The sequence below is a fragment of the Lichenostomus cassidix genome, chromosome 23 (genome assembly GCF_008360975.1).
Source record: "Lichenostomus cassidix isolate B80296 chromosome 23, HeHo_3.0, whole genome shotgun sequence".
NCBI lineage: Eukaryota > Metazoa > Chordata > Aves > Passeriformes > Meliphagidae > Lichenostomus > Lichenostomus cassidix.
In genome coordinates, this window is record NC_139503.1 from 4,953,612 (window position 1) to 4,968,613 (window position 15,002).

Genomic DNA, 15,002 nt, shown 5'->3' on the forward strand with positions numbered 1-15,002 from the left:
GCAAGGGCAAGGGAGATGTCAGAGGGGAATGGGGACTGGGAATGGGGTCAGGGGACTGGGAATGGGGTAGGGGAATTGGGAATGGGATATGGGAACTGGGAATGGGGTAGGGGAATTGGGAACTGGGAGTGGGATCAGCATGGCGCGCTCCATGTGCAATGCGTGCGTCACACACTTCTCCACCACGTTGCTGCAACGGCACAGGACCTGTCAGCAGGGAATAGGAACTGGGAATGGGGTCAGGGGACTGGGATATGGGAACTGGGAATGGGAATGGAACAGGGAATGGAGGATGGGACCAGCATGGCATGCTCAGTGCGACGCGTGTCACACACTTCTCCACATTACAGCAATGGCAAAGGAGCCATCAGCGGAGAATGGGAACTGGGAATGGAGTCAGGGGACTGGGAATGGGATATGGGAACTGGGAATGGGGTAGGGGAATTGGGAATGGGGTCAGGGAACTGGGAACTAGGAATGGGATCAGCATGGTGCGCTCCATGTGCAATTAGTGTGTCACACACTTCTCCACCACGTTGCTGCAAGGGTACGGGAGATGTCAGAGGGGAATGGGATAGGGAGACTGGGAATGGGATATGGGGACTGGGAATGGGGTCAGGGAACTGGGAATGAGGTCAGGGGACTGGGAATGGAACAGGGAACTGAGGATGAGACCAGCATGGCATGCTCAGTGCATGACATGTGTCACACACTTCTCCACGTTACAGCAATGGCACAGGAGCCATCAGCAGAGAACGGGAACTGGGAATGGGGTCAGGGGACTGGGAAGTAGGAATGGGATCAGCATGGCACGCTCCATGTGCAATGAGTGCGTCACACACTTCTCCACCACGTTGCTGCAACGGCACAGGACCTGTCAGCAGGGAATGGGAACTGGGAATGGGGTCAGGGGACTGGGAATGGGATATGGGAATGGGAACTGGAAATGGGGACAGCATGGTGCGCTCCATGCACGTCAGACACTTCTCTACCACGTTACTGCAACACACCGGGAGCAGTCGGGGGGAGTGGGAACTGGGAATGATGCAGGGGGCTGGGAATGGGATCAGGGGACTGGGAATGGGATCAGGGGACTGGGAATGGGGTCAGCATGGTGCGTTCTGTGTGTGACACGTGTCACATGCTTCACCACGTTACTGCAAGGGCACAGGAGCCATCAGCGAGGAATGGGATATGGGAACGGGGTCAGGGAACTGGGAATGGAACAGGGAACTGGGAATGGGATCAGCATGGCCTGCTGGTGTGCGACACGTGCATCACACACTTCTCCACCACACTGCTGTAATACACTGGGAGCCATCAGTGGGGAATGGGAACTGGCAATGGGGTCAGAGAACTGGGAATGGAGCAGAAAACTGGGAATGGGATATGGGACTGGGAATCAGCTATGGGAACAGGGATATGGGAATGGGATCAGGGAACTGGGAATGGGATCAGCATGGCGTGCTCTGTGTGTGTCACGCACTTCTCCACCACGTTACTGCAGTGGCAAGGGAGCCGTCAGCAGGGAATGTGATATAGGAACCGGGAATGGGATATGGGAACTGGGAATGGGATATGGGAACTGGGAACGGGATATGGGAACTGGGAACGGGATATGGGAACTGGGAACGGGATCAGCATGGCACGCTCCATGCACAGCACGTGTGTCACACACTTCTCCACCACACTGCTGCAATGCACCGGGAGTCATCAGCGGGGAATGGGAACTGGGAATGGGGTCAGGGAACTGGGAATGGGGTCAGCATGGCCTGCTGGTGTGTGACGTGTGTCACACGCTTCACCATGTTACTGCAATGGCACAGGAGCTGTCAGTGAGGAATGGGATATGGGAATGGGAGCAGGGGACTGGGAATGGAGCAGGAAATGGGAATGGAGCAGAGAACTGGGAATGGGGTCAGGGGACTGTGATCAGCACGGTGTGCTCCATGCACAATGTGTGCATCACACACTTCACCACACTATGGCAATGGCACAGGAGCAGTCAGCAGGGAATGGGATCAGGGAACTGGGAATGGGAACAAGGAACTGGGCAAAGAATGTCTCAGAGCTTTTCATCCAAGCCCAAGCACGTCTCCTACGCTGCTACACGGGCAAGGCATTCAGCACAGAGAGTAAAGCTCAGCAATATCAAACAGGACTTGGGATCTGAGTGAGAATTTGGGATATGGACCAGCTCACAGTTCACCCCAATTTGTGCCTTGGGATCTGAGTGGGAATTTGGGAACTGGAGCAGTTCAGGATTCATTTCACCCCAAACTGTGCAGCCCTACAGTGACACTGGATGAGGTCAGTGTCCACCCTCATAAAACAGAGGCCAACGAGTTGTTTGGTTTGGTTTTTTCCATACTGGAACACAGTGGGAATGCAGATCCAAGGTTAGAATAACAGGGAAATGCTTATTCAGGAATGAAAAATCTCAGCCAAGGCTGAGGATTTCCCAAATTCCTGAATCTATTAATGGCAGTGTGAGCTCTCTGGAGAGCTGAGCTAAGTAGGGTAGATGAAAGGGGACTGGGAGCTGTGCTGGGCTCATCCCCACATCCCTGCCTGACTCACAGCACCAGCCCTGCCTTTGCTCAGCTCAGGGGACATCCTCCACTAATTAATGCTCCAGCTGGAAAGGAATTCAGGAAAAAAGAGCCAGGGAGGAGGAACCTGAAATAACAACGTGAAGACCACACTCCCCTCATTCTCATTAATGCTCCACTTCCCTCGTGTCCCTGAGTGTTCTCATCAGAGAGAGGGGAATACTGAGCCTTTGAAGAGCTCTGCCTTCATGTTCAAAGGGCTGGGAGCCACACAGGAGGAATTCACACAAGTGGGAAGCATTGCTTTGTCCTGATATCCACAAACACCTGGATTTTGATTCACCAATGGGTGGCTGTGCAGCATCTGGGAATGCTGAAATTCAGATTTCCCTTGGAGGGTTTCCCTGTGTGTGACTCAAAAGGGACACAGCAGAAAGCTGGGAAATGATGCTGTGAGAGGGAACTCCTCTGGGAAAAGAGGGATGAGTTGTTGTTGCACTGATTTCCCAAATCCCCTCGTGGCTGGACACTGCATCCCAGGGCAGTGAATGTCACTATTAAATCATCCAAGGGGCAGTGACCACTGACACCCCATGGAAATAAATCAGATCAAACAAAACACACAAGAACTCCTGGCCAAATTCAGGAGCTTGGATCTGAGCTCCTCTTCCACATCTTCATCCTCCTCCTCCATGACAGACTTACCTGGCTGACACACCATGACTTGGAACCATTAAAAGTCATATTTTTTTATTAAGCAAAATTAATTTTCATCTCCTTTTACCTCCCTACAAACACCCCTAAGTCTTGTGCAGCTCTTCCAAGTGTTCCATGCTCCCAGAGGGAGAATTTAAGGGAGGAATTTAAGGGAGGAATTCCTACCTGGCGAATTTATGTTGACTCAAGACGAGCACGTTGCCTCTGATTTCTGCTACGATCTTGCTCTTGTCCTCGGGCCTGCCGTGCTCCAGGACATGCTGGATAACGTAATTCCCATACTGATCCTGGGGGGAGACAGCAGGAGGGCTCAGAAAAGGTGGGAAAATGGACAGGAAGCATTCAGAGCAAAGGAATTCCCAAAGTGCATTCAGAGTTGAAAGTTCGACTGAAGATTAATTATAGTATTTGCTGTACAAATCAGCACAATGCTTTCTACTTCTACAGAAATGTGCATTCTGGAGTGGTACCAGGTGGTTAAATGATGCATTTTTTGTAGAAATTTATTATTTATAAAACTTAAAATTATGTCCTCGCACAGAAATGTCAATATTCTGCTTATTCCCATTTTTTCTGCCTCTCTCCAGGTTCAAACCTACCAAATTCCACGTCCTGGAGGGCTGTGCCATGGTTCTGGCTATGGGACAAATGTCAATGTTCTGCTTAGTCCCTTTTTTTTTCCCCTTTCTCCAAGTTCAAACCTACCAAATCCCACATCCTGGAGGGCTGTGCCATGGTTTTGGGTATGGAACACTGCCCTTAGATCCATTAAAGCTCTGAATTTGGGAATATTCAGGTCACAGGGTATTTATTTTCCAATGGCCTGATGCCCATGCCCAACCTCCTCCCACCGCTGAGCACACAGGGCTCAGTTTGCTGCTCCATCCCAAGAAAATCCATGTAAAATCCTGGCAAACTAGGTCTGCAAGGAGCAGGAATAGCAGCCAGGAGTGGGGTGAGCACAGAACCAACTCATTTGAAGAATTCCCATGACCTGGCACCTCCTTTGCTTCGGAATAATCAGCTTTTAGCATCCCCTGGGTGCAGCAGCAGACACTTTGGGTCCCTCAAAAAGTGAGGTGACACCTCTGGCACAGAGCAGCGAGTGCCGATGGAACTGGAATGGGAATTCCTGCCTGCTGGGCTCATTCCCACCCCTTTCCCCTTTCCCCTTTCCCAGGAGGGGATGCCCTCCCTGCCCCACTGACCTGCACCAGCTGCTCGGTGTGCTGGTGGAGCTCCTCCAGGATGGGCAGGGTTTGCTCGGGCAGGCAGTGCTCCAGGATCCTCTGGATCACCCGGCAGCCGTAGGGATGTGTGGACAGAGCAAACACCTGCAGCAGCACAAAGCACAGGCACAGACATTCCATCAGGCCTTGGGAATCCCAGTAACATTCCAGGATTTCCTTGGAATGGCAGGGAATGCCAGCTCCAGGTGATAGCTGATGGGTTTTTGTCTTTTCATACCCTTTTTGTACATTTTTATACCCTTTCCTTGTACCATTTACACATTCCTTGCACCTTAGCCCCACATACTTTTAATTTTTGTAGTCTGGTGTTTAACTTGGTTTGTAAGTTTTGCAAAACAAAACAAAAAAAACCCCAAACATTCACAATAAGGAGCCAAAAATTCTATACTGCCTCAAAACTAGAAGCTCCAACCTTAAATGAAGCCTTTCTCTAGAATGTATTTTGCAAACTAAGCTGTAATCTCATTTAAGAAGAAGTAATTAAAAGAGACAATTACTTTATTTATTAAGTTTCTTATTAGGAAACTTTGGGTAAATATACTAATTTGCAAAGTCCATAAAACAGTATATACATTGTGTGTATCTCGATGTATTTTCACCTGCCAAGAGCTGCACACCTCAGATCCTATTAAATACCTAAATAAATACTCTTTTCCCTTTACTACTATCCCAAAACTAGAAGCTCCACCCTTAAATGAAGCCTTTCTCTAGAATACATTTAGTAAACTAAGCTGTAGTCTCATTTAAGAAAAAGTAATTAAAATAAAGAGACAATTACTTCATTTTACTTCATTTATTAAGTTTCTTATTAGGAAATTTTAAGTAAATCTACCGATTTGCCAAGTCCATAAAATTGTATACGTATTGTTTGTATCTTGGTGTGTTTTCACCTGCCAAGAGCTGTGCACCTCAGATCCTATTAAATACCAAAATAAATACCCTTTTCCCCTTTACTACTATCTCAAAACTAGAAGCTCCACCCTTAAATGAAGCCTTTCTCTAGAACATATTTTGTATACTAAGCTGGAGTCTCATTTAAGAAGAAGAAGTAACTAAAATAAAGACACTTACTTCATTTATTAAGCTTCTTATTAGGAAATTTTAAGTAAATATACTAGTTTTCTAGGTCCATAAAACTGTATATATGTATATCTATAAAATAAAAAATTGTATATATGTATAAAATAAAACTATATATATATATATATATATATATATATATGTATAAAATTGCATATGTGTTGTACACTGACAGGGGATCACATCCCATCCATACCTGTTTTTTATCATCCATAAAACACAAATCCTAAAGCTTCTTGATTAATAAAAAAACCCCCTGGAACAACCAAGCCTTGCTGGGAGCCTGGTTGCTCTTCCCAAATAATTCCAGCACACTGTTCACCAGCACGAATTCTGAGCTGTGTAAGAAATGCCATCAGGCAGAAAAGTTAAAAATATTAAAATGTTAAAAGTTAAAAATCCAGCAAAGGATTTTCCTCGACGGTTTGGATTTGTTTAAAAGCTTTAACAACGCTTAGGAGAAATGACAATAAAGAATCTTTCTCATTTCTAATGGATTAGCAAATCAGTGGGTGAGAACATGACACATTTCATTATTGCTGCTCCCTTCTCTGTCCAAAGCACAAAGTCCTGTTTGGTTGCTTTAAATTAACAACAGCAGCAAATCCAAGTGCTGAAGTTTAAATCAACAGTCACACATTTTTAATAACTGCTGAGTAAACCCTGCAGGGAAACAGGGCTTGGAGTGCAATTAACTGCAGGAAAATAAATCTGGAGGTGATGAGTTTAATCTGCCATGTGTGAAGGTTCAGATCAAACTGGTCAAGGAAATGTCTCTGCTTTCCCAAACTCCCAAAAATCCAAGGCTAAAGTCTAAGCAGCAAATCTGCAGAGCAAGTTTTCAGCCAGAATGCTGCTTGTTGTGATCCAGCCAAGCAAGTCCTCACTTTTCCAGGATTCCCAGCTCCTGGTTTCTGCTGGAACAGCCCCTGGCTGGCCTCACATCCCTCAAACCTTCCAAGTCTCCCTGCAAAGCTAATGAAGCTGAGGCTGGGAATAGCCACAGCAGCACTTCTGTACTGGGGGATGAGCTGAGGCAGAGGAAAGCCAGCTGCACAGCTGACACACAGAACATCAATTCAGAGAGGACACCAATAAAAAAGCAAAAAACCCATGAGAATCAAGGACAAATTGCCCATTTCTAGATGAAACTCCTGTTTTTCCCTGCTCTGAGGCCCTTGGGAATCAGCACTCAGCATTCCCCTAAGCCACCTGCACAGAATAATGAAGCACAAAGCTCTGCTCACCACCTTCCCTGGGAAGATGGATTAGGGAGAGCCTTGCTCTCCCTCCATCACTCCAAAATCCTCAGCATTCCAGGAGAACAGACTCATGCAATGAGGTTTTACTCCAACAGATCTGCCCAGGGACGTGACCAAGGAGTTTCTGCACTCCTCACGTGGCTGCAGCAGCCTTGTTCAAACTGAAAGTTGCTAGAATTGCGAATTCCCAAGAGCTGCAGCCCCAGGCACTCTGAGGCTGCTCCCAGCAGGGAGCTGGAGCAGGGCAGGGACTCACCTGTCCCTTGAAGGCATCGATGATGAACTGCAGGGACTGGGGCTGCACACACTCGATGCATTTCTGCACCACATGGTTGCCGTTCTGGTCCTTGACACACTTGAGCACGTGGCCGTCCAGCTCCCGAACCATCTCGTTCTACGGGAGGAGAGCACAAACAGAAAGCACCACCAGCATCCCCAGCTCGGGAGAGAACAGCTGGCACAGCTGGAATGGCACAGGAAGGAGGGATTGCCCAGGGGAAGGAGAGGAAGCTTTGCTGGGATACAGAAACCAGCAGGGAAATGGAAATGATTTCCATTTGCTGCCATGGAAATTCAATGGGATTTTCTGTCATCCCACTGGTCTGGTGGGAAGGTCCCTGGAATGGCAGCTTGGAGTTCATTCTAACCCAAACCATCCTGGCATTCCATGAAAATGAAGCCCTTCTTCTTGATCCTCTTCCAAGTGAAGTATCCAAATCAAAGAAATCCTGACTCACAGCTTTCCTTGCATTCCCCATTTTCCTCTCTGCTCCCCTCGCAGAGAAGCAAATCCAAAATGCCCAAAGTTTACAAACTCTTTGGGTGTCAGGGTTGCCTGTCACTAAAACAGGGTCAGCTCTGGGCTCAGAACTTGCTGGGATTTGACACAGGTGATAATTAAGGAATTAATGACCTTTGGACATGACTGATGTACCCCACAGGCAGGCTGAAAGCTTCACTCAGAAGCAGAGATTGACACTTTGGGGAGTTCTAATACTATGACAAAAATCTAGATGAGTTCAGTTTGGTAACTGAATCAAAGCCAGGAATTTTGGGAGCACTGAGTACACAAAAATGGCATTCTGGAGAAGACAGCAAATCCCTGGAGCACCACCCTGCTGACACACTTGGCTCAGGCTCAGCCTGAAGGGCAGGACCACTCCCAAAGCCTCTCTCAGATTTTTAATTTCATAACCTACATTGAGATTCCCGTTACAACCATCCCCAAGCCTTTCTGAGCCAGCCTGCCCAGCGTATTTTTCATCTCAATTCATTGTTCCTAAAACCCTTGAGGAAGTGCTTTATTAATGAGCTCTGAGTGGGGCTATCAGCCACATCTCTCCAAAGCCAGAACGAGGAGCTCCTCATCCATCTCCCTGCAGGAAGGCAGGATGTTGACCCACATAGCAATAACTCAGTGAATATTAAAGCCAAAACTCTTCCTTCAAGGGATTTAAAAATATCTTTGAAGTCACCCTCATTCTCAGTTTTCCCTACACACATCATCTGCTTCCAGGGAATTAACAGAGAAGCAGCTCCATGGCCAGGGAAGTGCAACAGGGATGTGACAATGACACCTAAGGATGGTGGCACAGACTGTCACACACAAGAAACACCACAAACATGCCAGGAACCAAACCAAAGGAACACCAGGCACGGGAGGGGACAGGAGGGGACAGCTCAGGAACATCAAACATCAAGAAGAAAGTTAAAATTGAAACTTACAATTACCTGCTGGTCTGGGGGGATGAACTCCAGGGCCTTCTGGATCACCCTGCAGCCGTACATCTGCAGGGCCAGCGACAGCACGTGGCCACGGATGCGCTCTGCCAGCGCCAGCTTCTGCTCCAGGCTGCCAAACTGCCACAGGAGACACTGTCACTGCAAGGACAAAGCTTCCCCTGGCCACTGGCACTGCCCTCCCTCCCTGGGAGGATGAAAGGATCAGCTCTGCGTCAAGAGGGTGAACTGCACAGGCCAAGTGTGTTGTGTGTCTGAAACACTGCAGAGGGGCTGGAGCCACCAAGGTGACATCAGGGTGACACCTGCCAGCACACTGAGCCTGGGCAGGGTGTGGCCCCAAGGTGCCAGAGCTCCAGGAGCAGTGGGACAGCGTCTCGAGCACGGGGGAAATTGTTGGGGTGTCTGGGCAGGGCCAGGAGCTGGACTGGTGATCCTTGGGGGTTCCTTCCAGCTCAGGAGGTTCCTGATTTTGATTCTCAGCTCCTGGGCAGAAGCAGCAGGAGCAGCTGGTGGAGAAGGACCACCCCAGGGATGGGGGTTGGACACACCATTCATCCAGCAGCTGCTGCTACTGGAGAAGTTCCTGTCTTGTTCCTAAATCCACAAGCACTGAGAGCTCAGCACAGCACTCTGGACAAGTTCTGCTGGATCTGCACCTCACAGGGTCCCACACTGATTTGGGTTCCAAGGGACCTTAAGGCTCAGCTTGTTCCAACCCCCTGCCACAGGCAGGGACACCTTCCCCTGGAATGCTCCATCCCCTGGGTATTTGCTGGTTTGCACCTCAAAATGTCACTTTTCAGACTGATCTGAGTCCCTCCCTCAGCCACCCCAGCAGCAGAGATGCAACAGCCTGTGGGGTGGAGATGCTGTCAGTGCTGACATGGTTTTAGCCTCAGAGCAGATTTTCTAGGCTCATCCAACCCCTCAGGCCAGCAGGCACCCCAGAACACCTGCAGAGAGGTGCAGATTTACCTCGAAGAACTTCTGGATGACGTAGTTGCCGAAGACATCCACCATGAGCTGGTAGGCTGCCTGCAGGATCTCGTTGAACACCAGCTGACGCTCTGCCGGGGTGGCACGCTCCAGTTTCAGCTGAATAAACCTGGAAAACAGGCCTGGTGTGATGCCATGGGCACATCTGCTCTCTCAAAGCCTTCCCAAAGCCTCAGCCGTGTGTTCCAGAAAAACCATGAAAAATCCTATTATGCCATGAAGATGAAGCACTTCCATTAATCTGAGCATCCTCTTACAAGTTAAATATCCGAATTTAGGACATTTTAGTGATTCACAACTCGCAAAGCTCTTGGAAACAGTTGTTTTATTCAGCCATCTGAAAGCTCAGGGTGGTGACAGCCAGGAGGTCCCTGGCCACATGCTGGAACCCTCACTCCAAGCAAAGCAGATCTCAATGGAATAACGCAGCAAATCTCATCCCCAGCTGGCTTTCAAAATGAGTTAAGCTGTGCCAGGGGGATGAGTGAGCAAACCACAAAGCAGAGAAGCTCCTTTTTGAGGAGGAACTTCTGCTACCAGCACTTGTCCTCCACCTTGGAAGGGTCAGAGTGTGACACTATTTGGCTTTTCTCACTTAGTCCTTGCTCTGCCTTGGCTCTGGGAGCCAATGCTGAATAAAACCATGAAACTCAACCCAAAGGTCTTTTCCAGCCTCACTGATATTATTTGGTGATTCCCGACTAAGCTGAGTGAGCTGCCCTGCAAGGCATTTAGATGGGGACATGTCCAAATATCCACAGCACTGCTGGATTAGGGTGGGAAGAGCTACAGACTCCAGCAGAGCACTTTGCTGATCCCTTCCAAACCAGGACATTCTGTGATTCTGACTCCATTCAACGACATCAAACCAGGACTGCGATTCTCCAACAGACCGAACCAACCCGAAATAAACCCAAACACAAAACACACCCGACACTCCCCAGAGGAGCAGCCATTCCCAGCTCCCCAGTCCCACCTGGACCCGTGCTGATCCTGGGAGAACTCCATGATGTGGCCGGCGATCTCGCGCAGCTGCAGGTTGGGGTAGCGGTTGTTGCGGAAATCCTCGAGCAGGCGGCTGCGGCCCGAGGGCATCACGTCGGACATGCCGTAGCGCAGGCGGGACGAGGGGAACAGCGTGCTGCTGGGGCTGAACAGGCTGGAGGCACTGCTGGCGCTGCGGTACTTGGCCTCTGCTCCCGGCGCCGCCGAGATGTAGCGGCCGCTGCCGTTCGTCAGCCCTCCTGCCAGGGACAGCAGGGACATCGTGGGGACGGGGTGGAACCAGGGGGGTGGATCCCTCAGCTCTGTCCCCAGTGGGGTTGGATCCCTGAGCTCTGTCCTCAGTGACACTGGATCCCTGAGCTCTGTCCCCAGCAGGGTTGGATCCCTGAGCTCTGTCCCCAGTGACATTGGATCCCTGAGCTCTGTCCCCAGTGGGGTTGGATCCCTGAGCTCTGCCCCCAGTGACATTGGATCCCTTAGCTCTGTCCCCAGTGGGGTTGGATCCCTCAGCTCTGTCCCCATGGGGTTGGATCCCTGAGCTCTGTCCCCAGCAGGGTTGGATCCCTGAGCTCTGTCCCACCATGAGGGGGTTTGGCATTTGGATAGGAAGGGTTTCTAGGTGGGGTTTGCTCACTGAAAGGGTGGGCAGGCATTGGGAGTGCCCAGGGAGGTGTGGAGTGCCCATGCCTGGAGGTATTCAAGGAATGACCATGTGGAATGACCCAGTGCTCTGGTGGGCATCCGTCATAGGTTGGACTTGGTGACCTTGAAGGTCTTTTCCAACCTCAATGTTCCTATTTTATGATGTTCATTAGAACTTCCCAAGGAGATCTGCAGTCCCCATGTCTGGAGATGTTCAAGGAATGACCATGTGGCACTCGGTGCTCTGGTGGGGATCAGTCACAGGTTGGACTTGGTGACCCTAAAGGTCTTCTCCAACCTGAATGTTCCTGGTGTTCCTTTATGTTTTATGTTCAGGCATTGGGAGTGCCCAGGGAGGTGTGGAGTCCCCATGCCTGGAGGTGTTCAAGGAATGACCATGTGGAATGACCCAGTGCTCTGGTGGGCATCAGTCACAGGTTGGACTCACTGACCCTGAAGGTCTTTTCCAACCTCACTGATCCTATTTTGTGATTCCTGACTAAGCTGAGTGAGCTGCTCTCCAAGGATTTCAGACAGGAACATGTCCAAATATCCATGGCACTGCTGGATTAGGGGGGGAATAGCTACAGACTCCAGCAGAGGACTCTGATGGACCAACTCAGGATATTCTGTCATTCTGACTCTTCAATGACATCAGATTTGGGACTGTGACTCTCTGACAGACTGACACAACTTCTGTTCCTCCCTCTGTGTCCAAACTGTCTGAACCACACCAGGGCCAATCCCAACACTCCCAAATTTTGGCTTTTTTGCTCTTCCCACTGCCCATGCCTCCACCCTCAGACTTTTTCCCACCTCTCCTGCTGCCCTGGCAAGGACTCAGTTAAAAGAAGCTTTCTGGGGGGTGGGGGACAGATATAAAAATATAAAAAATACGGCTATAAAACTCCAAATCACTATTAAACACAAGTAAACACCAATCAGTTAAAGTTTTCAAAAGCCTGTGCTTTCATATCTACATCCCCATGAGGAGAGAAGCTGTGTGACCCAAAATATGGGGACAGCTGACGGTTGATCCCACAGGAACAAACTCCAACCTCCAAACGCTGCTTCCCTGCCTGCAGTTTTCCAGGATTTGGCTCAGCAGTGTGGCAGAGGATTGGATTTCTGCCTTTGCTGCAGGGCTGGGGATCCCTCTGCTGGCCACAGAGCTCAGCAGAGGATTGCACAGATTTTCCTGGTGGAACAAAGTCCTCCCAGGGAACAAATCTGATCACACAGGAACCTGTGAGACTAAGGGGGAATCCCATGGAAATAAAGGTGGAGAAACCTCCAAGGAAACCTCATCTGTAGAGAATCAGCTCCTGGAATTCAAATATTCCACAAAAACAGAGCTGAGGGTGCTGCACTGCTCAGCCATGGACACCTGCAGGAGAATTCTGTAGCTGAGAACAGCCTCATTAATTATTAATTATGGCCTCTGTGGCTCACTTCCAGCTCAGGATGTTCTATGGTTCTACACATCTGAGCTGGGCAAGTGTTCTCTTGCCAAAATTCTCCTTTCTCAAGATAGTGGAGGAATCTTTTTTCCCCTTTTTTCCAAGGAAAAGTAGAGTTGAGGGTGTTCATCACCTCCTGCATCCACTTGATTCCCTGAGCAGGAACTCCAAAAAGCCACCAGGTGATATTTCTGCTATTCCCTCCTGCTGGAAGCACCAGGATGGTCACAGGAGGAGGAAAGGAAACCCAGGAGGGAGGGAGAAGCTGAGCCATGGGGCACTGATGCTTCCCACACATCTGGAATTCCCACAATTTTCACTTTTTGTTTCAAAAGGAATCAGGACTAAAATGGAAAATAGTTCCTGCTGGAAAAGGGGAGGGATTGGAACTCAGGCTGTTCTCTCCTGTGCTTTATCTCTTAGCTAGGAGCACAAGGAGTACAGAAAATCTGTCTGAGGTTTTCTGAGAAAACCCCAATAATTTGGAGATTCTAAATAAACCACTAATGATTCCACTTTCCCCCCCATCTCTCTTTCCTGATGGAAATGCTGACTGCAACATCACCCTGGGAACACAGAGATCCTGCAGGGGACAAATTTCCATTCCCCTTTTTCCTGTCACACCACAAAGTGTAATCTAGCCAAAACTAAATTTGATAATTTAAAAAATATTCATGCAGTAATTTATAAATCTCTAATTTTGATCTCTGGGGAAGCAGAGAGCTCCTGTTAGCACCCAGAGGTGTGTGTTTACTCCCAGCCAGGCACAGTTACTCATTCCTTACACCTTGGAGCAGCAGGCTCATTTTTAGCTCAGCCTTTGTCCTCCAGGAGTTTTTTCCAGCAGAGCAGTGTGTGGTTATTTCAGGTACTCAGCACTGCCCAGACACTGCACAAGGTCACTTCACAGCACCACAAAAACCCCTCCTGATAAATGCACCTCGTTTCTCAGCACCCTCAGGGAGCCAGAGGTGATCTCTGCACAGCCCAGCAGCCAAGCAGTGATTGCCTCACACCCTGGGAGAGGTGAGAGAGGCAAACCCACAGCTCAGCCTGCAGCAAACACAGAGTGCAACTTGGATTTAAAGCCATTTATGTCACTGTGCAGCCCTGGAATCAGAGCTCCTGACAGTGACTCCCTCAGGTTGTCCCCACCTCAGAGCCCAGGGCAGGACATCATTCCAAACCCCAGGAATTAATTTCCCTCTGTGCAAACCTGGGGTTGTTCCCATCTGGACCTCATTTTCAGGTGTTTAGGAACACAAATATCACAAACTTTATCACAAACTGCTCCTGGCATCACTCCCAAGGGGAAAGGAGTCACCCTGGAACTTCTTGTAAGGAAAACCAAGGTCTGCCACGGGATCAGGGAATGGGTTGGGTGGGAAGGACCTTAAATCCCACCCAGTGCCACCCCTGCCATGGCAGGGACACCTCCCACTGTCCCAGGCTGCTCCAGCCTGGCCTTGGACACTGCCAGGGATCCAGGGGCAGCCACAGCTTCTCTGGCAAGTCCATCCCAGCCCCTCCCCACCCTCCCAGGGAACAATTCCTTCCCAAGATCCCATCTCTCCCTGCCCTCTGGCACTGGGAAGCCATTCCCTGTGTCCTGTCCCTCCAGCCCTTGTCCCCAGTCCCTCTGCAGCTCTCCTGGAGCCCCTTTAGGCCCTGGCAGGAGCTCTGGGCTCTCCCTGGATCTTCTCTTCCTCATCAGAAGCATTAAAACTGATTTTATACCCAAAGGAAAGCAGAGCTCCCACTGCCCTCTAGTACAGCTGAAAGACAAACTCCACAAAAATAAAATAATTTTCATGGATTTCAAGGTCAAAGCCCCACAGATCAGAGCTGTCCCAGGTGAGATTTGATTTGCAGCATCACCCAGCACGGAATCAGCCATGGAGGAAAATATTTTGGGAAGATGGGAAGCCTCACCCTGACCCTCTGAAGCACAACCCATTTATGGGAGTGCTAACTCCCATTTCTTTCCAGAGTTTGTTCCCAAACAGATCCACCTTGCTCTGATCCAGTTTTTAAGATTCTTTTGTTTGCTGCAGGGACAACCAAGTTTTCCCCACTGCCAGCTTTGGAATCTGCTTCCTCCTCAGCACTAATTTATTGTGGCCATTTAACTGTCAGCCAAGGACTCCACAGCTGCATAAATAAAGTTAAAACCCTTCCAGTTCTATTACAGCTCTGAACAAGGCAGGCTGGGAAATCTAAACCTGATCTCCAAAAAATCGTATTTACGACTATTTCAACTAACCTGGAGCCAGCATGGAAATCTATCACACATGC

General features: G+C 49.3%; 1 protein-coding gene across 10 annotated transcripts in view; it reads right to left on the reverse strand.

The window, feature by feature from the left end:
* PUM1 (pumilio RNA binding family member 1) overlaps positions 1-15,002 on the reverse strand; it is an 81,793-nt gene that overhangs the window by 5,693 nt on the left and 61,098 nt on the right. For 5 of the 10 annotated variants that reach the window (XM_085080976.1, XM_085080980.1, XM_085080978.1 and 2 more), the window contains exons 15-20: positions 10,577-10,844; positions 9,580-9,709; positions 8,587-8,721; positions 7,118-7,255; positions 4,478-4,603; positions 3,435-3,556 (exon numbers count right to left, since the gene is read on the reverse strand). In XM_085080976.1, the coding sequence (XP_084937102.1) occupies positions 3,435-3,556; positions 4,478-4,603; positions 7,118-7,255; positions 8,587-8,721; positions 9,580-9,709; positions 10,577-10,844 (919 nt within the window). Of the gene's footprint in view, positions 1-4; positions 191-730; positions 858-3,434; positions 3,557-4,477; positions 4,604-7,117; positions 7,256-8,586; positions 8,722-9,579; positions 9,710-10,576; positions 10,845-15,002 lie in introns of those variants that run through there. The other 5 variants (XM_085080984.1, XM_085080981.1, XM_085080977.1 and 2 more) reach the window with 3 other exon arrangements.